The sequence below is a fragment of the Condylura cristata genome, unplaced genomic scaffold (assembly GCF_000260355.1).
Source record: "Condylura cristata isolate star-nosed mole 26May11 unplaced genomic scaffold, ConCri1.0 scaffold00003, whole genome shotgun sequence".
Taxonomy (NCBI): Eukaryota; Metazoa; Chordata; class Mammalia; order Eulipotyphla; family Talpidae; genus Condylura; species Condylura cristata.
In genome coordinates this window covers 28,914,857-28,939,933 of record NW_004567104.1, presented here as the reverse complement: position 1 = coordinate 28,939,933, position 25,077 = coordinate 28,914,857, and the positions used below count along the sequence as shown (strand labels likewise).

The following is a 25,077-nucleotide window of genomic DNA, read 5'->3' as shown; positions in this document are numbered from 1 at the left end:
GTGACCTGGACCCACCCTGGGGTAGAAGGTGCCACAGTGCCTCACCCCGTGGTTCCTGCCAAGGATGTCTCAACAGCGCAGGTCACACCCAAGACAACCCAAGCTGACCCAAACCTGAGACAAACTGCTCTATCTAAAGAGCACCTCCACGCAGGTCTGTCTTAAGTCCAGTGGGAGGCAGAAGAACTCTCAAATGGAAATCTCTAGAAGGTGCCCTCCACACAGTCAGCTCTCAGTCTGGCTGAGGGCTGGCCAGTAAAATGCAGCCCCGTGGACATGCAGAGGCACAGGGTGGTCGTGTGTAGGGCTCAGGCGAGGGAGGAGGGGGGCAAGTCTCAGATAACTGGGTGCACACTGCCCTGTGCCACAGAAGGTGCAGTTTCTAAAGCAGTGGCAGGAACTCATAACTTGGACCACATATAAATAAAAACGGGGTCATTCATATATCCTCTGTGGGCTGTAAATTCTTCATGTGCAAAGGAAAAAAAAATGCATTTATGGGCCTCGCTGAGAATCAGGGGAAAAAATTTTAGAGCCGATGTTTTGGTTGAAAAACATAGGGGACTTAGATTATATTTTATAATAAATCTGTTTTTAATATAAAGATGTTTCCCCACAAATCTTTGCATGAGATCAACTGGAGGGAGATGGATGGCCACGTCTGCCTGAGCCTAGGGGCCCTGCCTGCCACTCACTGCACCCCGGCCGGGCAGGGCCGACGCTCTGGTTATCACTACACTGTGGTGTACTGCAGTGCGGCAGGAGCCGCGAATAACACAGTCGGAAATGAAAGACGACTGCGCCAGCTCCGCTCTCCCCTCCCCTACCCCCTCTCTGTGCTTCCTTCCTCCCGCTCCCCCCCTCCCCCCTGCTGCTTTTCCACCCAGACGCAGCAGGAAACTTCAGTATATGTAGATGCGGTCAGACAGTGCCCCCGGGAAGTGGGTCATGATCTGCATTCGCAGCCACCAGTAGTAGTCCATGGGGTGGTAGCGGGTGTAGGGGGTGGCGGCGGTCAGGGCGTGGGTGACGGCGTTGATGACCGGGGACGTGTCGGTGGAGCCGCTGTTGCAGTAGGTCTCCATCTTGGCGATCTTCTCGTCGAAGTACTGCCGGCCGTAGTCCTGGCGCACCACCTCGGGCAGCTCGTCCCACATCCTGTTGGCGATGATCTGGATGCGCTCGGGGCTGTAGAGGCTGGTGGCCGCGATGAAGTTGCCGGGCTCCACCACGCAGACCTTCACGCCCAGCGGGAGCATCTCGTAGCGCAGGCAGTCGGAGAAGGCCTCCACCCCGAACTTGGTGATGCAGTACGGGGAGCGCGCGGGGTTGGCCATGCGGCCCAGCATGCTGCTGATGTTGACCACGCGGCCTGCGGAGGGAGACAGCGAACACCGGCTCAGGAGCCGCGGCCGGCGGCCGGCGCAGAGGCCCGGGGCCCTGCGTCTGTTTTGCTGGCCGCCGGACCCGGGCCTGGCCTCCAGAAGCACTTGGCGGAGATGCCCTCCCTTGGCTGGCAAGGCCAGCCCAGCCCACACGTCCGTCCGTCGGTGACGGCCCCCCTGATATTCCTGGTCGAGGCAGGGAAAAGAAACCTCATTTCCGCTCGTGTGTGAGGTGAAAGCCCTCAAGGACTGCACACTGCAGGGCAGCACACAGCCAACGGTGCCCTGGTGCTCATTCTCCCCGTGCTCTCACCAGATGCCAACGTTACCACCTGCAGGGATCTGTCTGCCAGCGTTGGGGAGACGGGGGTTCTGGGCCTGACTTCAGGCTAAGGCATGTGAATAGAATCTTCAGCACTGGGGGAGTGTGTGACCTCAGAAAGACACCCCAGGCCTAACCTGAGGGTTCAGGGGCTGATCACAGTTTCTCTCGGCCCTGGGGGCAGTAGAGAGGTGCAGCCCAGGCAGATCTGGCACTGAACTCTGGAAGCTGAGGCACTTCCAGAAGGCACCGTTCAGAAACCTTTTAGTTCAAAGTTGCTGAAAGATTTCTTCTGAAATCCTACATCTGCTCTCAGGGTTCAGCCTGTCATTGCTAGATTCTGAGATAGATTTAGTATGACTCTTCCCCCTGCCTTTCTTTTTTTTTTTTTTCTTGTCACAGTTGCTTGGTAGTGTAAGGAGAAAATCTGAGCCACTCCTTAGGTGGTTTGCTTACATTTGGCTTCCTAACATGGCTTGGGTATCCTGCCTTTCTTCAAATTTTATTTTTAAAGATTTAAAATCTTTAAAAACTGGGGTACAGGCAAGAGGTGCAGGGGGTGAGAGGGTTCACCAGAGACAAAGTGGGGAGCAGAACAGGCAGATCAACTGAAATGCACTGCTGAGGGGAGCAGCAGGAGAGACAGGAGAGGTCTGCTGCGCCATGTGGGTCACCTCCCTGGCTGGGGTTTGAACTTGTGCGGTAGTAGCTGTGAACAGCTTCATTGTGCTGTGCTTAATAACCCTTTACTCCCCCAGGAAGGCCCCTACGCTCTTCAAAATTTCTAAAATTATTATTATTTTTTTTACTTAAAACTACATTTATATACTTCTATATGGCTCAGTAACCCAGAGAATGGGTATATCTTAAGTTTTCTTAACCACAACCTGGCTGACACATGATCTGTGGGTAAAGCTCTGTGCACAGGGTGGTGGTTTCTCTGGGTGAGAGGGGTTACTGCTATCAGCTTTAAGCCTTTGCCACAGAGACTGCTGACCTCTTACCTGCTCTGCTTTCTGAAAACCACACATCCCTTTCTGTCTGCCTGGACACGACCCCTCCCCTCCCCAACACCAGCCTGAGCGACACCTGGAGCCATGCGCTTACCGTCTGCTGAGATCTCTTTCCATTCCAAACAAAATGAAAAGACAGAGGCAGGAAGAAAGTCTCTTTCCAACTCACCTTTGGCCCTTCGGATGAGAGGAAGAAAGAACTTTGTCGTCCGCACTGTGCCCCAGAGGTTGACTTCCGCCACCTCCTTGTAGGTGTCCATGCTGGTGAACTCCACCTCCCCAAATGTTGAGATACCTGCGTTGTTAACCAGGCCCCACATGCCTAGGAGGGGACAGAACCACAGTGACTACGTGGGTGTGGCTACCACCATTAGCCTTCAGCCCCCTCCTTCCTCTCTCCATTTTCATCTCTCTGCCCCATGACTTGCCCAAGGCACTCAGAACACTTACAGAGTCACCAAGAGTAGCAGGAGATAGAGAAGCCTGCAGTCCTGGCTGTACCCTGCCTCAAGTACATCTAGAATGTCTAATCCTCCTCTCACTTCGGTCAGCATCGAAGTTCTAGGCCCATCATGACCCAGACCTGCTAGACACCCCCAGTATGGAGTCCCGCCTCCTCTCCCCTCACTCACTTCCACCCTGCTCCACCCAGTCTCACTTCACACCAGTCATCTGTTTATCCACTCCTGCCTCTGAGTCTTTGCTTACATTCTCCCTCTTGCTAGTAGAGGAACCTCAGCAGTTTTCCAGGTCCAGCCCTCTCTGGAGGGCCAGAAAGGGGACCCAGAACCATGGTCACACAGCAAATGAGAGGCTCAGCCAAGTCTTGATTTCAAGTTGGGCCTCAGTTTTGCTCTCTGGAGGTCATTTAGTCTGATTACTAAACAGCTAAGGAGACAGAGGTCCTGAGGGGGAAGGACTGGCTTCAGTTTACCCAGTGAGTCAGGCAGAGCTGAACTAGTGGGGCACTGGCATGAGAAGGCAGCCTTGTCCTGAAGGGCCCTGTGAGTTCCCATATCGGGGCTGCAAGGACTGGCTGAGCTGGACCTCAGGACAGAGCTATGCCCCGCTGCTTTGCTGTGGAAACCCTCAGGCCTTAGTCTCTGGTGGCCAAGGAAGCCCTGTGCTCCTTCCCAAGTGCAGCACAGGACAGAGCTGCCCTCCTGGGCTGTCCCCTGCCTGTGGGAACTCTGGCCTGGCTTCACTTTCCCAGTTAATCATGGAAATGAGTTTGTGTAAATGACAAAGTAATTGGTCTCTAGCTGCTTTCCTTCCGTGTTACCCAAATTAAAGCTTCATCAACTGACCTCTGGTGTCTTCTCCTTCAATTATGGAGAATTAAAGACATTTATTAGGGAAAGGAAATTGCTAGTTAACAAAGTGCTCAGAAGTTCTCACTCCCACTCCCCATGGTGCTGAGCAGAAGCTTCCAGTTTTCAGTCTCACCAGTAACCTCGCGGTGACACTAATGATGGGACCAGAGTCAGCACTGCAGCCTCCACAGATTCCCCTAACCCTGCCTTGAAAACTGCCCAGGGAGCAGTCGCCCCTCTCCTCTCCCCAGGAACAGCAGACGGCCTCATGCGTCATGGCTGACGCTTCCCTCCATCTTCCGTATCAGAAGCCACCGCTGCTCTCTCCATGTCACCGCAGCTCTTCTTTGACCTGGGCTCCTTCCCTTCAACACTGTCCACATTAGGTGCTCAATAAATGTTCGGTGGGTGAGGACATATCTACAAATTCCATCTTTCCATTTCCGAAAAAACTTTCTCTCAACCGTGCTGCCCCTTCATGCCCTCCCTGCTCTCCGCCCCTCTGTGGTCAGGCTTCTGAGAACACCAGCTGCTTTGGTCCCCTTCCATTCCCCTGTCATTCCCAGTCCCTTCCACTTTCCGCGGTGTCCAGATGCCACAGGCGAATGATGCCGCCCCATCTTCACTCTCCTCAGCCTCCCCACAGTATGAGCGCTGATGGTTCTTGCACTGTCTCCTCCACCGGCATTAAGGAAACCTAAGCATCAACTCTAACCTCCCTGACCTTTTCCACTGTTTACCTCCTTAAATACAGGGGTCCCAGACCATCTTCAGGCAGATGGCTCCCAGTGCTTAAGCAGCCTCATCCTCTCTGTGTTCATGGAATTTTCCAGCTGCTTTGTGTGACCTAAAATACACAGTCCTTTTTCCATCTAAAAATGTATTGTATCTGACACTGATATCCAAAAAAGTTCAGCTGAACTTGACCTGTGAAAGCACAAAGCCTCTGATTGCAGCTCTGCTGACTTGGAGTAGTAACGCTTTGTAGATGAGGTGGCTCTCTGAGGTCCTCCGCCAACATTCTGCACAAACTCACAATTTCCTCTTGGCCCGGGTGGCAGCTGTTTTCCTGCCATAGCCCAACACCACCTCTATCCAACAATTCCCATGCGCTCCTTGTGAGTCACAGCCCTCTCCTGACCACAGCCTCCCCTGGACGGTCACTTTCATCTGGATGTTCCAAGGTCCCACACTCACCCTAACCACGATGACACATCCAGTTCCCAGCCGTCCAAACCTGGTCCTCCTCTGTTCATAGTTTCTTTTTCCTCTTTGCCTCTGTCAGCAGCTTCACTTCTCCCCTGTCTAGCTAGTCACTGATTCTGTTCATATTACAGAGAAAGATCAAGAGGAAAGCACCCAGGCCCTGAAATTTACCTGACTCCACTGATTTACCTGACTCACAACCAGCCCATAGAGTAGAGGATGAATCGGCCCTTAGCTGCATGAAACAGCCGAGGCTCAGTGAGGTCGAGTGCCCTGCTCGGTGTCACCCACACAACAGCGGGCAGGCTGGGATTTGGAGCCAGGTCTCTGAGAGGACACAGCCCTGAGGCCATGATGTTGGGACTGCTGCAGAGAACCAGCTGCACAAGACCTGTGCGGTTTTGCTTCCTCTGCTGTGTCACTAGAATCAGTGTCCTCTTTCCTGATTCCATGAATTAGCTTGGGTGCTCGCGCTACTGGAGAAGCCTCTCCGGGGGCTGCTGTTCTCAGCCTCTCCTCCCTCCCCTCCATCCTCAGCCAACCCCTCGGTCAGACGCTCCACTTGTCAGCCATCCTGTTACTGGCTCCTCTGGTTCCCTTCTATAGGGGGCATGTGGGACCCTCGTTTCCATTCTTCTCAGGCACTTTCCGAGCAGCCATAGGAGAGCTTTGTGAACAGAGCAGATGCAGAGGTGCCCCTGTACCCCTGAGTCACACATGGCCCCCTCTTGTGGCTTGCTTGCTTTGCTCAGCTCCCTGCCCTTAGCCTGAGAGTAACTTCTGTGGAAATTCTACCTGATTGATCAGACCTAGGTGTGAAAGCTGGATGACTTGTATGGACTTCCCCACTTCACAGATGTGCAAGTGGAGGCCCACACAGGTGAGGGTGGAAGCCCCAGGTCGCACACCTCACAAAAACCCGAAGTCCAGTCTTCTCACTGCCAGACTGAGGGGCGCCTCATCTATGCCTCCGTGTCCCCAGTGCTGTAACTGTTCCTCTAGGGTCCTGCTGTGCGGTCTCCACCTCCACTGCACACTGCTCTTGCCAGGTCACAGCCCTTCAGGTGCTCGGCCCATTGCCAGGTATACAGCTGACGTGCAATGCGTGATCACTGACAGCGAGCAGTGGCTGCCTCAGGCTCAGGCCGTGCCTACATCCTGCGAGCTGCCCTACTCACCCAGCTTCCTGGGTGGCAGTGGGGAGGGCTGGTCACATGCCCACTCCACATGCCCAGGCCCTCAGCGTCCTGCTGGGGAGCAAAAGGGCTGGTGGCAGATGGCTCCCCCGCCCTAATGAGACAACCCCCTCCTCCGCCTGCCTGTGACTGGCTCCTTTGGCTTTGGCAGCAACTGTTCCACAGAACCAGGGTGAAAAGCATCAAAATCGCCATGAAAATATGCCTCCCACTGGTGTCCCGGAAGGTTCCTGCTTGGTGGAGTCTGAGAAGCAGCCCTCCCAAACTGGCCAGGGACTCAAACTGGCCAGAAGCTTTGGGGGCGCCACCTGGTGTTCAGAGGCAGCACTGCCTGAGGATGGGGTGCACTGGCAGTTTTACTAGGACAAAAGGGGGATGGGCAGGAGGAGAAGCTGGGCAAGCCCATCGCTGACGGATTCACTTACTCTTCAGACGTAAGTCTTTTCCCACAAAATGCAGTGGTCAAGTAAGACCACGGTGTGTGGTTTATCAACCCTGCTGGAATGCTTCCATGGAAACAGGGAAAGGTTTGTGCGTCGGGGTGATGCTGTGTTTGAGTCCAATCCAAGAGTGGGGGTGAGACGGATTAAAGTCCCCCATCCCTGTGTGTTAAGGTCCCTGCTTTTCCTGGTTAGGCTAACTGGTCAGACTAGTTCAGGGAATGGGGGCTCTGCCCTTTGCAGGGGACCAGGGCCAGGCCTGAGCAGCCCCACCCGTGGTGTAGCCAGCCTCAGGTCCACAGTGACGATTCCCTCCCGCAGGCATCTTAAAGCACCCCGAGCCCACAGGGTGTGACAAGTGGCTCTAGGTGCTGACTGCAGCTGTTTCCCTGCCTACTAGTTACAAAGGCAACACCCCGGCTGCCCAGGGAAGGGGGGCGGGAGAAGGATGTACCACGGGCCGGGCAAGGCAGGCTTCCCCTCCTGGCCAGCGGGATCCAGCTGCCGTCTGTCAAGAGGACAGGAGCCGTGGCTCTGTTAACTGCTACACGCATGAGTTCACAGGCCTCTCCTCAGAGAGAAGAGGGGACTGGGAAAGGCCTGCTGAGAAAGCGGGAGCACTGGTGACAGTGACACATCAGTGACAGGCTGGCACCTCTCTGACAGCACAACATGGGAAGTCTGAGGGGCCGCTGGGGGACAACCACATCTCACCTGACAAATGCCAGCAGAGCTGAGCGCAGGCCGCAGGAACCCATCAGCCTCCCTCGGGAAGGCGTGAGGCCCTCTGGTGACTGGCCCCCAGGCTTCTGTTTTTTTAGCTTGGGCACTATTCCCAGGCCCCGTGGCAGTTGTCTCTTCCCCTCTCTCACCCCCCATTGCTCACATTCGCCACAGTTCCTATTGCCCCCACACCTACTTCCACCGCCATCCCTTGGTGGTGGCCCCCAATCCTGACACGCACCGCAGGTTGTCCCATGGCACTTCAGCGTCTCCCCCCACCCTGCCCCTCCGTGAGGGCACCAGTGTCTGCCTCGCTTCTTCCTCACCCACTATGCGGGTTCCCAGCCAGCCGTGCCTCCCCATCCCCTCAGTCCTTCCTCTCACCACTGCTGTACTTCAGCACTCCCATGCCTGTGCTCCCCCCATGAAGTCCTCCCTCTGACTGACACCCCAGTCCCCAGAGTGAACTTTCACAAGTCTAACCAGGCGCCCCCCTCTCCCCAGGGAATCCCCTCCAGGGGCTCCCACTGCCCTCAGGAGAGCAGCACGCTCTCTGCACCTCAGGCCATGGATGACCTCACCCACAGCCTCATTTGCTGCCGGCCTCCCAGAGACTTGGCTCCCTGACTTGTCCCAGCCCACTCTGTGTGTCCCCTACTCTTGTTCATGCTCAGCCCTCTCCTGGGCTGCCCTTCCTGGCACCCTGCCGCAATCTACCCCATTTGCCCTCGCTGACGGGCTCCCACCTTACCCACGGAAGACCTGGCTGCATCCCTCAAACTGTGCTGCTCCCTGGGAAGGGATGTGGAAGTCATCTGGGTCAGCGCCCCAAAGACCTGTGCGGTATCCGGGGACAGGGACTGTGCCCTCTCTGTGCCCAGCTCTCAGCCCAGAACTGGGCCCCAGGGAGCATTGATCGAACGGCCCTGCACCAGCTTACACCCACTCAGGACTGCTTCAGATTCTGAAAGGAATCTGGCTTCCTGCACACTGTCCACTGCCCAGGCATGTTCAGTAGAACCACCTCCACCTGCTGTGCCGCCTTTTACAGAAGACTGGCATATGGAGGGCAGCAATCAGCAAGGACACAGCCTGGGTACTACCCCTGTAGCCCAAGGTGCCCCCTACCATTTTCAGGGTTCTCCAGGCTGCTGCGCACCTCCTCCACGGCTCTCTCCACCTCCTGGCTATTGCAGACATTGAGTTGGATGGTTTTCAGCAGGTCACTCTTCAAGCTATCCAGCTCTTTGACGCCTTCACCCCCTGCCTCCTGGGGAGGAGAGAGGAGTTGTTATACCTGCTCCTCCTTGTACTCTGCCCCCAGGACGAGGACCAGGGCCAAAGTGGGGAGCTGGCCTCAAGTCCCTGCCAAAGGCTGGGACCACCAGGTGGTAGTCTCTGGGGCCCACCAGGGCCTGCACATCTGCAGGTGATTCTATCCAACCCCTGCACATGGGTAACACTTCAGGTGCCGAGCCGAGTGACGTCAACACAGCTGTGGACCCATAGCCTCGCCAGCAGCACTCTTTCCCTGAGGGGCCAACCTTAGCACCTAGCAGGCCACGCCTGTGCTACCAGAGGATGGGGAGGAAAGGGACTTGTGAGAACAGCCCATGTTCCTCCTCTCAACCCTGGCCAGCTGTTGCTGTGCTTCTAGACACTTGGGCTAGTAATTGGGATTTCTGTGTGAAATCTAATTTTTTAAGTGTTGGCAACTTATTCACATTTTAAAAAATAAACAAAATCACACTGTGTGGGCCGAAGTATACCCAGGTATGACCAGCGTGCTGCACTTTGCCATCTCTTTTCTTGGCCATTTAGGTCCTTCCTGGTGGCGCAGCGGGTTAAAGCACAGCACTAAGCTAAAGCCACTTCAGCACGAGTTTGATCCCTGCCCCGGAAGTGACTCCCATGGCGCAGGAGACCTCTTCTGACCCGCCTGCTGCTCCCCCAGCAGTGTACTTTGTCAATATGCCTGTTCTGCTCCCCACTGTTTCTGATGTATCCTTTCACCACCCCCTGATGTATCCTTTCACCACCCCTGCACCTCTGGCCTGGACCCCAGTTCTGTATGCACAGATAAATAAAACTTTTTTTAAAAAGGGAAGGTGGCAGATGAGCAAGCAAACAAGACATGGAGTATGAGCTGTCTGAAAGGGGTAAGAGGCAGCCCGAAAGAAGAGGAGGAACATAAGGATGTGGTGGGACAAGAGGCTGGAGAGGCAGGGGCAGCTGGGGGCAGCCGTAGTTGCTGGAGGATTTGAATAAAAAGAGCCATCATATGTTGAGTGTTTCCTGTGCTTCACACTGTGCTCAGCACTTGATGTGCATTACCTCATTGGCTCTGACATCCTGAGGCTTGCATTAGCATATTCCACATGTCCTATGACTTTTTTTCATAATAGGGATGAATTCCACTGCATGTGAAAATTAAACACTGTCAGTCATAATTTAATTAGCAGTGACTTTTCTGGGTGGTGCCTGGGATAGTGTTGCCTCTCACAAGAGGGCTGGAGTAGCTGCCAGAGGAGGAAGTGATGACTACCTTCAGCCCAGGGCTTTCCTGGAGCACATATCACAGGCACAGAGCCAACATCCCAGGTAAGGGCTGGGACAGGAAGCACAAAAGACAGTCTAGTAGAAAGTTTTCTACGGGTCAGGCAGAACCTTCTGAGTGGTTTGAAGCAGGAAGAACCAAACCCTATCAGATACTGTCAGAGGGCTAAAGGAGAGAATGGTGGAAAGGCTGTGTGAAATGGAGCCAAAGGGCCTAGAGATCATCACCCGGCGAGAGATTCGGGGAGCAGGTGGGTAAGGGGAACAGGCTGATTCTAGGAACAAGCTCAAGGAATCAACTTTAGCTTTATTTCCCAGACTAGAGATGGTGCAGATTGCCCAGAAGATGTTCAGATCGTTGTGTTTGTGTGTGGTAGGGAGTATACAATATGGTACAGTACAAGACAGAAAAATTCCAGGGACCACTCGGGAGGTCAAGGTGACCCCCTCTAGTACCTCTTCCATCCCTAAACTGTCATTGTCATCAGGGATTACAGGAGTCCCCCCAGTGACCCACTGAAGCCACATGCTGTGGCCCCTGAGTCAGCCAGACCTGCTCCTAGGAACGTCAGTTACACCCAATCACCTCTGCCTGAACAGCCAGGCACGAGGCTCAGATAGCTCAAGGCTTCACCCAGAGGCCCCCAGGGTGTGCCAACCTTCTCAATGACATGGCAGCCGCTGCATCCACAGGGTTGCTGGCAGGCTGGAGCTTCTGTTGCTGTACCCGAAGGGGCTCCACCAGAAAAGAAGAGGTGGGAGGGGCTTCAGAAAGCAGGTATCTAGTCTGGATGTGGCTTGCCATGTGATTCCCTAAGCCCCCTCAAAGCCGAACTCACCAGCTAAGCTGATGTCTGCGCCCACCAGCGTGGACTCCAACAGAGATGTCCAGGGGTACCTGCATGTCCTCTCACCTTCCTGGACTTTGCTAACCATGCTGCCAGCTTTCAGAAACTCTCTGACTCCCACACCAGACCTCTCTCTCTGGTGCCTCTAGCCATCATTGAGGTAAAGCCCTTGCAGTACCTAGAGGAAGTCCCTCTTGAGTAAGGACACCCACATGAACTATTACTTTGGTAGCTTGGCGGGTAAGCCTTCTCTTAGAAGAAACCAGGAGTCAGTCTCTGTGGCTACAGCTTCAGACTCGGGATTCAGGCCCCCAGAAAAAGCATAAAGATTTACAGGCGGCTGAGGGTCTTGATCACTGCCAGCCTCCCAGCATCCCAATCAGGCCCACCCTACATCTGGTTGCCCCCTACAGTTGGGAATCAGACTTCTAACTGCAGGAAAAGAAGTAACAAATATGGAATGAGATAAGCAATGAAGAATGCTGTTTTGCTGAATTTGAACAGGAGGTCAGTATATGAATTGTGTATGTGTTTAATGTGTGATACTTATAGGAAATGTTTGAAGGAGATAATACAAATTGATGCAAGGTATACATACACATATATGTGTATGTGATTATGTATACATTTTCTGACTCTGTTCACTGAAGGGGACAAGAAGCAGCAATATCCATTAGCAATGAGTATACCTAGGGCCCAAATGTTGGTCTCTGAACTTCATTAAAAAGAAGCAGCTTGGAACAAGTGATCCAAAGATATGGTACAGATGCACTACGGGATATTACTCAGCAACCAAAAAAGATAAACTCATGCCATTTGTGGCAACATGGATAGAACTGGAAGGGACCATGCTTAGTGAAATAAGCCTGAAAGAAAAGGAAAAATATTGGATAGTTTCACTCATAGCAGGAATGTAAGGGGTCAGGGGGAAAAAAAGAGTAATTGCAATAAAGTAAAAATGAAAATCAACAGACAACTATAAAGCATAGACATTCTATGGGGTAGAGAGGGGAATAGGATCAAAACTGGGGGGGAAGAGCACATGGGACTATGTTGACGACACATGGGTGAAGTGGTGGTGGGAAGTCCATGGGGATTACAGCTGAGATGGAAACATGTACAAAATGAAGAATGCTGTTTAAATACACACACACAAACACACACACACACACACAAAGAAGCAGGTAAAAACACGTCTACACAGAAAACATTCACAGAGGTGAATGTTCGTAGACCTGGAGATAGACTAAGTTCCCACAACTCCTTCCTCAGACTTCAGGTGCCCATCAAGGCCCAGATTATTACCTGACCTATATCAGAGGGTCGCAGGACACCCACCTCAGGTTCAATTAATTTGCTAGAATGGCACACAGCTCAAGAAACCTGTTTACTCACTATATTACAAAGGATACTAAAAGATTTGGACCAACGGCCAGATAGCTAAAATGCACATGGCTAATTATGAGGAAAAGAGCTTCCATGCTCTCTCAGGTATGCCATTCTCACCCAAGATTTATGTTCACCAACCTGAAATCTCTCTGACATTCCTTTGGTGGTGGTGGTAGGGGAGCACACGACATAGACATGACTGATTAATTCACCGGCCATTGTCAATTGAACCACCCCTTGGTCCTCCTCTCCAGGGAAATCCCAACCCTCCAATCAGGTAGTCGGTAGGCCTAGCAGCCAGCCCACCCTCAGAGTACATCACTTCATTAACAGAACAAGAGACATCTTTAACACTCCTAACACAGTAAATTCCAAAGCTTTGGGAGCTGTGAGTTAGGAACTGTGGATGAAGACTAAGTAAGTATGATATATGTACATATATATGCATATCATGTTACATATATAAGTATACTTATCTATCTATGTAGTATGAAATTAAGTCACACTATCACTAGCGCTTCAATGTAAGACCCAAAGCAATACAGTTTTTAGACGAAAACTATGACTTTGGATTGGCAGTGATTTCTTGGATATGACACCAAAGATAGAGGTAATAAAAGAAAAAAATAGGCAAATGTGTAAAGTTTTGTAGATCAAAAGACACTATCTATAGAATAAATCCACAGAATGGGAGAATATAGTTTCAAATCATATACTTGATAAAGGATTAATATCTAGACGGTATAGAGAATTTCTAAAGTTCAGTAGCAATAATAAAAAAAATAATCTGATGCAAAAATGGACAAAGGATGTTGACATTTCTATAGAGAAGATCTGTGAATGACTCATGAGACATGAGAAAAGATGCTCAACATCACTTATCATTAGGGAAAGGCTAATCAAAAATACAGTGACTCCCCCTCACGCCCATTAGGATGCTACCATCACAACACAGAAGACAAGTACAGGCAAGGACGAGGCGAGCTTGACTTCTTGTGCACTGTTGGTGGGAATGTAATTATGGTGCACCTATTATGGAAAATATGGCAATTACTCAAAAAAAATAAAATAAAATTAGAATTGCCATATAACCCAGCAGTTCCACTTTTGGGTGGAACTGAAAGAACTGCAAGCAGGTTCTCAAAGAATTATTTGCATCTCCTTGTGTACCATGTTCACAATAGCATTTGTTATTCACTTAGGTTGCAGAAGCAACTCAACTATGAATCAACAGATGAATGGGGTGACAAAATGAGATATGTAAAATACAATGGACTACTTTTCAACCTCAAAAAGGAAATTCTGTAATTGACTCCAACAGATAAATTTGGAAGATATGCTAAATGAAATACATCAGTCACAAAAAGAAAAACACTGTGTGATTCCATTTTTATGAGTTGCTGAGAGTAGTTGAATTCATAAAAACAGAACATGTCATTTGTGGTTTCCAGGAACTAGGGAAAGGAAGAATGGAAATTTATTGGCTATTTGGTGTACAATTACCATGTTACAAGATTAAAAATATTAGGGGATGGCCCTCCCTGGTGGCGCAGCGGGTTAAAGCACAGCACTAAGGAGCCACTTCCGCATGAGTTCGATTCCCGCCTGCCCTGGAGGTGACCACATGGTGTGGCAGACCTCTCCTGACCCGCCCGCTGCTCCTCTCAGCAGTGTACTTCATTGATCTGCCTGTTCTGCACCCCACTCTGTCTTTGGTGAAGCCTCTTGCCGCCCCTGAGCCTCTGGCTTGTACCCCAGTTCTGTATGCACAAATAAATAAATCTTTATATATATATATATATATATATGTATGTTATGGGATGAATGGAAGTAATGATGTACAATATGAATACATTTAACACCACTGAACCTAAACTATATACCTAAAAATAGTTAAGATGGAAAATTTTATGTCATATGCATTTTACTGCAATTAAAAGAAAAGCCTACATAATGAGACAATGACTGTAAAGCACCGTGGAGACAAAGATGACCCATCTCTTACCTTCATCAAGCAACCAGCAAACACAAGGAAGCCTTTTGAATGCAGATGCTTGGCCAAGGAGAACCCAAATCCAGAATCACAGCCTGTGATCAGGACAGCTTTGCTGCCAACCTGTTTTAGGAGGTCAGAACCCATGTTAGAAACCCAGGATGCAGGAGGAGAGTGACAAGGCCTCCTCTGAGCAAGAGGGGTGCTGGCTCTCCCGAACCATCTCTTTCTGTGTAGAAGAGCAACATAGTAAGTAGAAAATATTGGACTCAGAATCAGGATGGGGCTCTAACCCAGTTACTGCCACCAACTAACAAAGTGGCTTGGGGAAGTTACTTCCCCTTTCTGGAACTGTCTTCTCATCTACAGTCACCATCACCCCATCACCATTGTCACCATTACCACTGTCATCTTCAAAGCCAGCATTTAGTACTTATGTGAGAGGCACTGGGCATGCGTTCTTATTTAATTCTTAGTAATTCCATATGGTAAGCATGGCTATTTTACATATGTTCCGAGAGGAAACACCATTTTAAACAATTCCCAACATTGCTCATAACAAGAGCCAGAACTGAAATCAGGACTGAGAGATTCCAGAGTCTAGATTCTTAATCTCTGACTTGATTTGAGGGGGAGAGTGGAGGTCGAAGTTAAACGGAAAAGTGACTCCAAGTCTCCTGCGAGTCCAGCTGTAAGAGTGGGTCAAGACCCAGAGGCCTACAGGAAAGGATTCTGGCTGCCTGGTTGGTCCCAGGCTGGCTGGGTTGCCACTCACCGGGTCCACCACCGTCGCGGTGTCGGCATAGGTCCTATGGCCCACAGGGACAAATGATGCGGAGTAACACAGCAGCGTGCGTCTGCAAGAACAAGGGAGCCATGAGCAGAGGCTGGGGTCACACCTTGGCCTTGTTCCTGGGCAGAAGTAACCCAGAACACAGCCCTGCTGAGCAGCTCTGACTGCCCCCGCCAGGTCTCCCGAGAACCCCCTTGCTGGTAATGCTGGGAACAGAGCCTCCTGCCCTGGGTGGCCAGTCCGGGAAAAGGTGGACCAGCAGTGGTTACTTAGCATGTTGTAAGGAGAGCGTCCAGTGAGAGGACTTTGTGAACAAAGCTTTCTGCAAATTCAGTGTGTTAACCCTATGCTTTTTTTTTTTAATTTTATAATAGCTTATTTTTACATATTTTTGTGCATTTTCCCATCTCAGTTGCAATCCCCTTGGGTTTCCCATCACCAAATCACCCATGTGCCATCACCATAGTCCAGTGCATTTCCCCTCTGTTTTATGCTACCTCCTGATCATTTTTAAGTTAAGCTTTTTATTTTGAGAAAACCATACTTCATATGCAGCTAAGAAATAATGCTGAGTGATGCCCTATACCGCTTACCCAACTTCCCTTATGGTAACATCTTGCAAAAACTGTAGTACAATTCACAAGCAGGATCTTGACACCATACATTCAAAACACAAAACATTTCCATCACAAGGATGTGGTCTTCCATGGCCACACCTACTTCCTTCCCACCCTACATTCTCTTTAACCATGAATCTGATTTCCATAACTGTGATTCTGCCACTTCAAGAATGTCATATAAATGGCATCAAACAGTATATAAGCTTTTAGGGTTGCCTTTTTCACTCAGCATAATTCTCTGGCGATCCATCCAGATTGTTTCATTTATCAATAATTGGCCCCTTTTTATTAAATGGCACTGCAAGGCATGGGGGTGCCACAGTTCTGCCATTCACTTATTTAAAACATCTGGGGTGTTTCCAGTTTGGAACTACTACAAATAAAACTGCTATAAACACTCCTGTATAGGTTTTTGTATGAAACATATACGCCTGTATATGTTTTTGTCTTTCTGGGATAAATGCCCAGGAAAACAACTGCTGGGTCTCAAGGTAGCAATGCATGTAGTTTTTTTAGATACTATAAAACTCTATTCCAGAGTGGCAGCAGCCTTCTGATACTTTTTATCATCGAGCAGATATTACATTTTGCTTTTTCTGCAGTGATAGATAAGATCATATTATTCTTCTTTTCTGGCCTGTTAATTTGATAGATTACAATGATTGACTTTTTAAATAATGAACCATCTTTATTGGGGGAAACCCATTTGTTTATAGTCTATTATTCTTTTCACATAGATGAATTCTATTTGCTAATATTTTCAAGATCCTTACCTCTTCTATTCACAAAGGATATTGGTCTGTAGTCTTTTGTATATCTTCATCTCATTTTGGAATCAGGGTAATAGCAACTTCATAGACTAATTGAGAAGTTTCACTAATTGTTGGGGAAGAGAATTCTGGCTCCCCATTTGGTCCCCACTGTTAATCTCATTGGCTGGGAGGCATTGGAGTGCCTCACCATTGCTCCCCTCATGTATGGGGTGTGTGTGGTCAATCTCATTACCACCAGGTGGTTGAAAAAATCATGACTCTCCATTCGGCCTCCTCTGATGCTTCCCCACACCCACTCCAGGCAGGCCAATTGCCTAGATACTGTGGGGGGGAAAAGCAAAAATCCTAGACTACTTGACAGTCCCATGGTGGGCCTCAGAACTGTAGGGGTGAGGGCACAATTTTTTCTGTAGTGTTGTCCAAGTGATTGCTGTCCAGTTTTCTATTGCTAGGAAATGCTATTTTGACAGAGCAAGCTTTTGCCGGGGCTGTTCAATGCCTGATCTCAGTGGTGTCTGTGGGGTGGTCAACTTCCAGTCTGTGTCACTTCTTGGCTCTTGAGGCCCCTGACTAATCCACCTTCTTCAAGTTTTAGAGTCTTTGGTGCTTGCTTTATATAATACCCTGGGAATTTTAGTTGTACTTTATAGAAGAAATAGAGAAAAGTACATCTACTCTATCTTCCAGAACTGGAAGTCCTGTTAGTTTATAAATGAATATTAAGCCAGAAACAATAGTGGAGGAGGTAGGGGTGGTAACATGGGTGTGGGGTACGGGGGTGGGGAGGGAGACGGAGATTTGCATCATTTGAATTCTGTACCATGTGATATAGTACCTGTTGGGAAAATAAAGCTTTTTTTTTTTTAAATCATAATAAAAATATTTTTTAAATTCACAGAACATTGGGTTCATTAGACAGAAATAAGGTCCACTGAGAAAATTGTCATTGTGTGGGACTATGGTGATGGCATATGGGTGACTCGGTGATGGAAAACCCACAGGGATTACAATTGAGATGAAAAAAAAAATGTACAAATGATGTCAAAATAAACTATTATATTTAAAATAAATAAATTAATTTAAAAAATTGCCATTGTGTAACCTCCTGTCCTTATGAGCTGCCACAGAAGAACCTCTTTGGATTTTCAAGCCCTCTACATGGATTTTTAATACCTCCGCCTCAAGTGGCAGGATGGTATTGCTAATACACCCAAAGCTAGTTAATGCTTTACCCAAAGAGAATCACTCTGCCTTCCCATAGCCCCAGGTGCTGCTTGCAAAAGGAACAAGGTGTCCCCGCTGGAGATAGATTATATGTGCTTGTCCTCTGTCTCCCCCTTAGCACTATCTGGTATTTTTAAAGTAACAAAAATCTCACATTAAAAGAAAGTTTATTTCAGACTTACTTGATGCCAGATTTTCTCTAATCCACCTCCTCAATTCCCAAAAATATCCAGACTCCCAGTCTCAAACTTGACCGTCCCTGGGGGTATTATAGCAGACTCTACCTCTCATACCCAGCTGTCAGTAGAATTTTTCTGCTTTTTCAGAGAGCACAAAGCTTTATCCCATTCACATCCAAGCCCCAAGAGGTAGAGCCCTGATCAGAGCATGTGCGTCAGGGCCAAGAACACTGACTCTAGCTGAAGGGCTGCAGTAGGCCTGAGGATGTCCTGGTACTGGTGGTCACATAGTTGCCTCTTCTCTCATTTTGGAGTTCCTGCAGGTGCTATGGGATCTTGGGGGCTGCTGTAATTTTGAGGGGCCTTGGGCTTGGGAAGGCTATAGCATCCCAATTCTCGAGCTTTCGCTAAGAAGCATGTGGGCAGCTTGTTGAAAGGCAGACCCTAGATGTCTCCACTGATGCTCTGGTTCAGTAGGAAGGGGCACCCCGATACCCGCACGTTTGATAAGTGCCTCCGCTGAGCCCAGTGCAGGCAGCCCTGGGGAAGGGCTGGTGGCCACAGGCCCAGAGCAGCAGTGTTCAGCTTCTCCTTCCTGGTTATTAGAGTCACATAGCAATGTGACTGTGGCTGTGTGGTTATGGGAGTTCTTGCTGTTTAGAGAGATTAAAAATAATTTTCCATTTGAATATGAAGGCCAGAACCCAGTAGAGGGAGAAGAAGTGGGTGGCTGTTGCTCCGCAGAGCCAGGAAGCAGAGTGGGCTGTCAGGGGCTGAGGAGGGGCAGAGGCCTTAACTGGTTTTCATCTGGACAGATTCTGTGTCCTGCTGCTCTGAGACAGGCATTCTGTTCTGTCTGGAGCACCCCATCTTAATAAGGAGCACAGGCCAAGTGGCATCTTTCTGATACAAGACCTCAATGCTAAGTGGTGAGACCCTGGGAGATAAGCTATGAGAAAACACGCAGATGGAGGAAGAGAAGTCATGGCAGATGGGTACTGGGATCACATGGTGTTCCTAGAATAAGAGATTAACTTGCTCACTCTGAATGCCGAGGTCAGGCCCAAGGATGAGGGGTACACTTACAGGAAAAAATATCCCTGCTCCATATAAAGAACTTTATAAAAACACTGTCCAAACAAGAAGCTTGCTATGCGAGGCACTGGCTACCCATAGCTGGAGATAACTAGAGGCTGTCACATCACTTGTCAAGGATCCTTGCACCTGTGGGGACTGCAGTGTGAGGCTCTCTGCACCTAAGGTTCAAGCAAAATGATTGGGTCAAAGTTTCCCCCACCCAAGACCTCCTGGCTGGACCAGGCTCAGTGATCACCCACAATTCCATCCTCCGCACACACCTGGTCTCCATCTTGACTTTGCTGGTACCTTTGCCCAAAGGACGAATGTGCTGTAACTCACCTTGCCTGCTCTCTTACCTAACAAGGAAATTTCTGTAATTCTTTCAGAAAATTCTGAATCTTCCATCACCACCTTTCTTCCCTCTTAAGTGAGCCAGAATCCTCACTGATGCCTCATTTCCCTTTAATTGGCAATAAAAGCTTTGTAAAGGAGTTTAACTCCCTTCAGGATTATTTTCACCTATATAAAAAGTATTCTCCAGGAATCTCAAAGAGCCACATTTGAGATCTTGTCATTTCTATCACTCACTGAAAAAAAAATAGTGCAATAAGTCACTCTCTTCCAGAGCCAGGCTCTTTCCTCTGTGATGGAAAGTTGCCTCTGTTGGACAGCCATCTTAAAACTCCTTACGTGGTGTCATCTGGTAATTGAAACCCCATCTCCAATCAAGCTTCTGGAGCACATGGAAATGCTTTTAAGCAAATGTTGCTAAGAGCCTTCATCCACATTCTTTTAAACATATTTATTGGCAAAGAAAATATCCATTAACTTTCTAGCTGTTGAGACTCTGCATTTAACCTAACACTTAATTTCACTGCTATCAAATATAAAAATGAAAGTATTATTTTTTTCCCTTGCTCTGGCTGAAAAAGAAGAAAATGAGGTAGTAGAGTACACTGAATCCCTTGGAAAAGGCAATTCAAGAAGTTCTAAAAGAAGAAAAGATGGTTGTTCACTTTGTACTTAATGTTTCCTCTGAATCCTGTAAACTCTTCAGTGAAGTCTTGGGGCACTTGAGTAAACTAGTTTCAGTGTGAGATTTTAAGAGAGCAGTTATCCAGGTGATCAGTAATGAGTCACATCGTGTGCCTCCTAATAGGACACACTGAGCAGAGGCTCAGTAGACATGACAACCTCAAGTTTGTAGACAGGGGAGGGTCCATGAGTAGGCCATCTGGAAAAGGTGGGGTCAAGCCTGAGCCTGTGGGTTACTTGACAGTATTCTGTCAGTGCTAATTTCCTGGTTTTGGTTATTGCGTTATAGTTTTGTAAGCCATTAGTATCTGGGAAAGTTAGGTGAGGAGGACACAGAACCCTTTGTACTGTTTTTACAACTTTTTTTTTTTATGTTATTTCAAAACACTTGAAAAAATAAAGCAGTGATAAAAGGTGTTCTTCTGTGCAATGGATCTCCCAGAAAGGTCCCTGTCTTCCGAGTTTCCTTCGCTGGTAGGTGGCAGGTGCGTGAGACATCTTTGAGGGTGAGCTCCTACTAGCACCTGCATCACTCTGTGTGAAGAGCTCTGCTTGACCCACCAAGCATGACTCCACCCACTCAAAGCCTCCCCAACCTCCAGTTTCTTACCTCTTTTCATTCTCTCTATTGTAGAAATTCAAGGTTTTGCCCCGGATCTGTGACAGGGGTCTGGAGAGGCGGACAGTCAGCATGGTGGCACGAGAAACAGAAACCTCCACCTCCGAGAAGGTTCTGAAACACAAAATGCACCCTCAGCATCACCTTGCTGCTTTCAGGGTTTCTGGACAGGCTGTCACCCACCTCGCCAGGCCAGCAACACTGCAGGAACCAGGACCTAATCCTCAGGGATCGGACTCTGTGAGTCCCTTTTCTTGTCTGTGTTCTCCATATCCAGCTAAACCTCATCCCAGTTTGCCCACATGCCTCTGCAGGCAGCTTTGCCAGTCCCAGGCACATGCCATTTACTCAGTTATCCATCTCTCTCCCCCTCTCCACCCAAACACAGGGTCTGGCTCGAAGGCTGAATTTATCAGTAGCTGTATATAGCATGGAGGCTGAAGCTATAAAATGAGGCACATGTTTTAATCAGTCTAAATTAAAATACACACACACACACACACACAGCCTCTTTCACCACGCCCTCTAAGTTTAAATCAAACTCATTGCAACGAGGCCATGTTTCACCCGGCCACCTTAAAGTGACTCAGCACAGTGACTGGCCATAGATCACGTGACATGACATGATTTAGAAGGGGAGGAAGGGGGCCTGGGAAGGAACTGAGCAGGGCTACCACAGGGCTGTTGTTCTTTCACTGGTGAAGCTTAGCTGCTCTTCACACAACTTTTGTGGTTTGCTATGCAATCCATAGCCAACAAGGGTCTGGTGGGCGGAGCTCCTACCCTGCCACCCCAAACCCCCAGCTATTGGGTCATAAGGTCTGTAATAAGTTCTCTATCTAGCCAACATTGCAGCGCTCATAGCAGGAGGCAGAAAGAGGTATTTAATCTGTTTAATCCTTAGGAATGAAAAGAGTAGGGATTCCTTTGATTTGTATGATCCTTCCCTTGCACTTACAGTGCTCTATTCCCAGTACTGTAGGCAGAAAGAACTCTGTATACAGGTCAAGTTATGTGACTTCCTTGCCTAACACCTCCTCGCCAAGGCTGCAGGAGCGGACACTGCTTCCTGTCCTAGCCTTGTCCGGCTCCACCCTCCCCAGGCACCCTGCACTGAAGCCACATTGACCTGAAAGTGCTTCTGTTTTGCTAAGCGCTCTCCTGCCTCAGGGCCTGGCCTTGCTCGCTGGCTAGGTTCTTCCAGTACTTCAGACTTCCAAGAAGATGTCCCTGATCCCTCATGCAACACACAATGGGTGCTTTTAAATGGTCACTTGTCAGTCCAAAAGTATTTTGCTTTATTTCCCTTTCTAGATCATATGTCCTGTGACACCAGAGGTCTGTGCCTCTTGTTCTCAACTGAATCCCATGCCTAGAATAGTCTTACACAAAGGCACTCTGCAGGTCTCTGAGCTGTGCACCTGTCCTCCACCCTGACTGGCCCTTCGTGGAAGGCATGGGCTCATGTTGGGCTCAGAGTCTTTAAGAGGGGACCCTCGCCCCGCTCCCCACCTAAATACTGAGAGCTGGCTGAGCACATCCATCTCCACCCCTCCTAACAGGATTGGAGTCTGAGGTCACCACCACTGGATGATATCAAATCTGGTGTCTATAACTAAAGCCCTTTCCATCTCTCCACTCAAGCCTGTGGCAGAAAAAGCAACAATATTATCTCCAAATAGAAGGCTACTTTTAATTGTTTTCCTCTGAATCAGCCATACCTAAACATGCTAGAGTCAAAATAGTTTAAAAACCCTAAAAACTCAGCTCTTTGATGTCCACTAAATGATGCAATATATGAAACAGTAGAAACTTAGACTTAATTTTCTTCTTTTTTGAATGTCTTCAATATATTGCTATTTCCACTCTAACAATGGATAATGTATACAGTGTAGTGTTTGTGAGATTCACAAGCACTTCAAAGTTGCTGGCCATCATAATGTCTTGGGCTTTATTCTCTGAAAATACTGTTCGCAACTTGAAAAACCACTCACTTGCCTTTCTGTTTGGAAACAGACATGGCCCGTGGAAGCGCTGCCAGGAGACAGGCAGAGCCCCTGGAGGTGGGGGAGTCGCTTGTACCTTGAACACATCTGGCCCAGGTGACTCGGCACAGTGTCTTAACTTCCAGGAACCAAATTTATAAAATCGAGATGCTCACATATTAATCTAATGTGGGGGAAACTTTTCTAACAAAAGGGCTCTCTGGTTCTGTTTCCGAGGATGTCACCTCCTTTCCATTGCTGCTACACAGCCTGCGGGAACCCATGGAAAGCACCTCTCCAAAAATTACAAGTGTGTACACCCTTGCCCCAATGCGGAACACCTTTGTTACTGCCTGGCGGGACTGTCTTGCAGAGGACATCGCTGGCTGCATTCTGTGGGTCAAGGTCTCCTCTTCAAATGCAGACATCCCCAGTACTGACATCCTCAGAAGAGACAGCAATTTAGCAGGAAATAGGGACTTGGGAGAAGGACCTTAGGTAAGAAAAAGAACTTCTCTGTTTCTAGATAGAAACTGGAAGGGCCTTGGTATTATCAAGTGGGAGGGCAGGTCTTGTGCCAGTGATGAGGGCAAGCTGAGCTTAGACAGAAATCCCTCATTGAGGAAGCTGAAGACCAAAGCGCTAAGACTCCAAGGTGAGAAAACTGACAGCCCGCCTCTGAAGTGTTCCAAAGTGTTTTGTTTGGCCAGTGTAGTGTTTTAAAAGGTAATATAACTGAAAAACTAACTTACACTTGAACTAAATAGCTTTTGTTTTTTTTTTTAAGATTTATTTATTTGTGCATACAGAACCAGGGTACAGGCCAGAGACTCAGGGGTGGCGAAAGACTTCACCAGAGACAGAGTGGGGAGCAGAACAGACAGATCGACAAAGCACACTGCTGAGGGAAGCAGTGGGCGGGTCAGGAGAGGTCTGCCACACCATGTGGTCACCTCCTGGGCAGGCAGGAATCGAACTCATGCGGAAGTGGTTTCAGCTTCTTAGTGCAGTGCTTTAACCCGCTGCGCCACCGGGGAGGGCCCATCAATAGTTTTTTCTTACTATCTAAACCCACCCACAACACCTTGTTAACTACCTGGAAACTGCAGGCATTTGAGTTTGAGATCCCTAACCAGAGAGATGAGTATTACTCTTTGGCTATATCCCTTCTGGTCATTTAGAGTAGCCTTCCCTAAAGTTCCAGCCTAGCTAAGCTATGCATGCTAACTGCGGTTACTGGGGCCATACAAAAGGGAAACCTGCTAACTTTTAAAGCACACATGCGAAAAAAAAAAAAAAAAGTCTACTATGTCTACTATTCCTTAGAGATATAAACATTCTGGAACAAAAGTCTAACAACGTTATAGAGGACCAGCCAATATTCACAGTAAATGATGTACTCACCAGGATTCTAGCCTTAAGAGGTGGCTCATAGATCTGTGTATAACAGAGACTTCCAATAAAAGTTAAGGATTTACTTTATAGTCCATTTCAGTGAAGGTAAACCTAACGCAGATGCGTGATTAGTAGAGAAACACTTTAGTCACCTTATTCAATTTAGGTGATGGCCAGTTCTCAGAGAACTTATTACAACATCACAAACATTCTCTGCAGTGGTCACCTTTTGGGTATCTGTCCTGCTCATCTGACTTCTGTCTCCTCAGACCTGGCTTTCACCCAGAAGATCTGGCCTCCACCACTGTAGCTGGCAGACTTTGAGACCTTCCGCTGCAGTGGAAGACTAGGTCACGGGGAGACACCCTATCCCAGATGGACCCCATCATCTGTTTCCTGGCACCATAAAGGAATGTACATCAGCCTCTGTGGGGGAGGCAGATATGGGTGTTAGAGGGCTGAGGGGCAGCAATCCTGCACAGGGCCTGAAACAAGAGAGAGAGAGAGAGAGAGAGAGAGAGAGAGAGAGAGAGAGAGAAAGCCATTCTATAGAGAGCAAGACACACAAGCAAAAAGCAGAGGTGAAGGTAGAGAGAGAAAAAACGACAGGGCAATTCCTCAAGGCAGACTTGCCTTTGAAATCCTGTTGTCCAAGGAGCAAAGAATATGCAATGGAACAAAGAAACTTCAACAAATAGTGCCAGGAAAGATGGGCTGCTACATGTAAAAAAAAAAACACACACACATGAAACTAGATCACTACTTCACACCATGCACAAAAACCAAAATGGATCAAAGATTCATTTCAAAAGATCGAAATGGATCAAAGGTCTAGACATAAGACCCAAAAGAACATAAAATACCTGGAAGCAAAGGTGGGCAAAACACTACACGACATACACCTTACTAACATCTTTAAAGATACAACACCCAAAGCAAGGATAGTGAAGGAAAGGATAAATAGCTGGGACTGTTCAAGTTAAAGAACAG

At 48.6% G+C, this 25,077-nt stretch overlaps 1 protein-coding gene across 1 annotated transcript in view; it reads right to left on the bottom strand.

The window, feature by feature from the left end:
* Nucleotides 1-585: 585 nt before the first annotated feature.
* BDH1 (3-hydroxybutyrate dehydrogenase, type 1) overlaps nt 586-25,077 on the bottom strand; it is a 28,213-nt gene continuing 3,721 nt past the window's right edge. Inside the window, exons 2-7 of the mRNA XM_012734199.1 lie at nt 20,699-20,821; nt 15,160-15,241; nt 14,397-14,507; nt 8,727-8,868; nt 2,890-3,042; nt 586-1,372 (exon numbers count right to left, since the gene is read on the bottom strand). Of these exons, the coding sequence (XP_012589653.1) occupies nt 903-1,372; nt 2,890-3,042; nt 8,727-8,868; nt 14,397-14,507; nt 15,160-15,241; nt 20,699-20,781 (1,041 nt within the window). The 5' untranslated portion in view covers nt 20,782-20,821 and the 3' untranslated portion in view covers nt 586-902. The remainder of the gene's footprint in view (nt 1,373-2,889; nt 3,043-8,726; nt 8,869-14,396; nt 14,508-15,159; nt 15,242-20,698; nt 20,822-25,077) is intronic.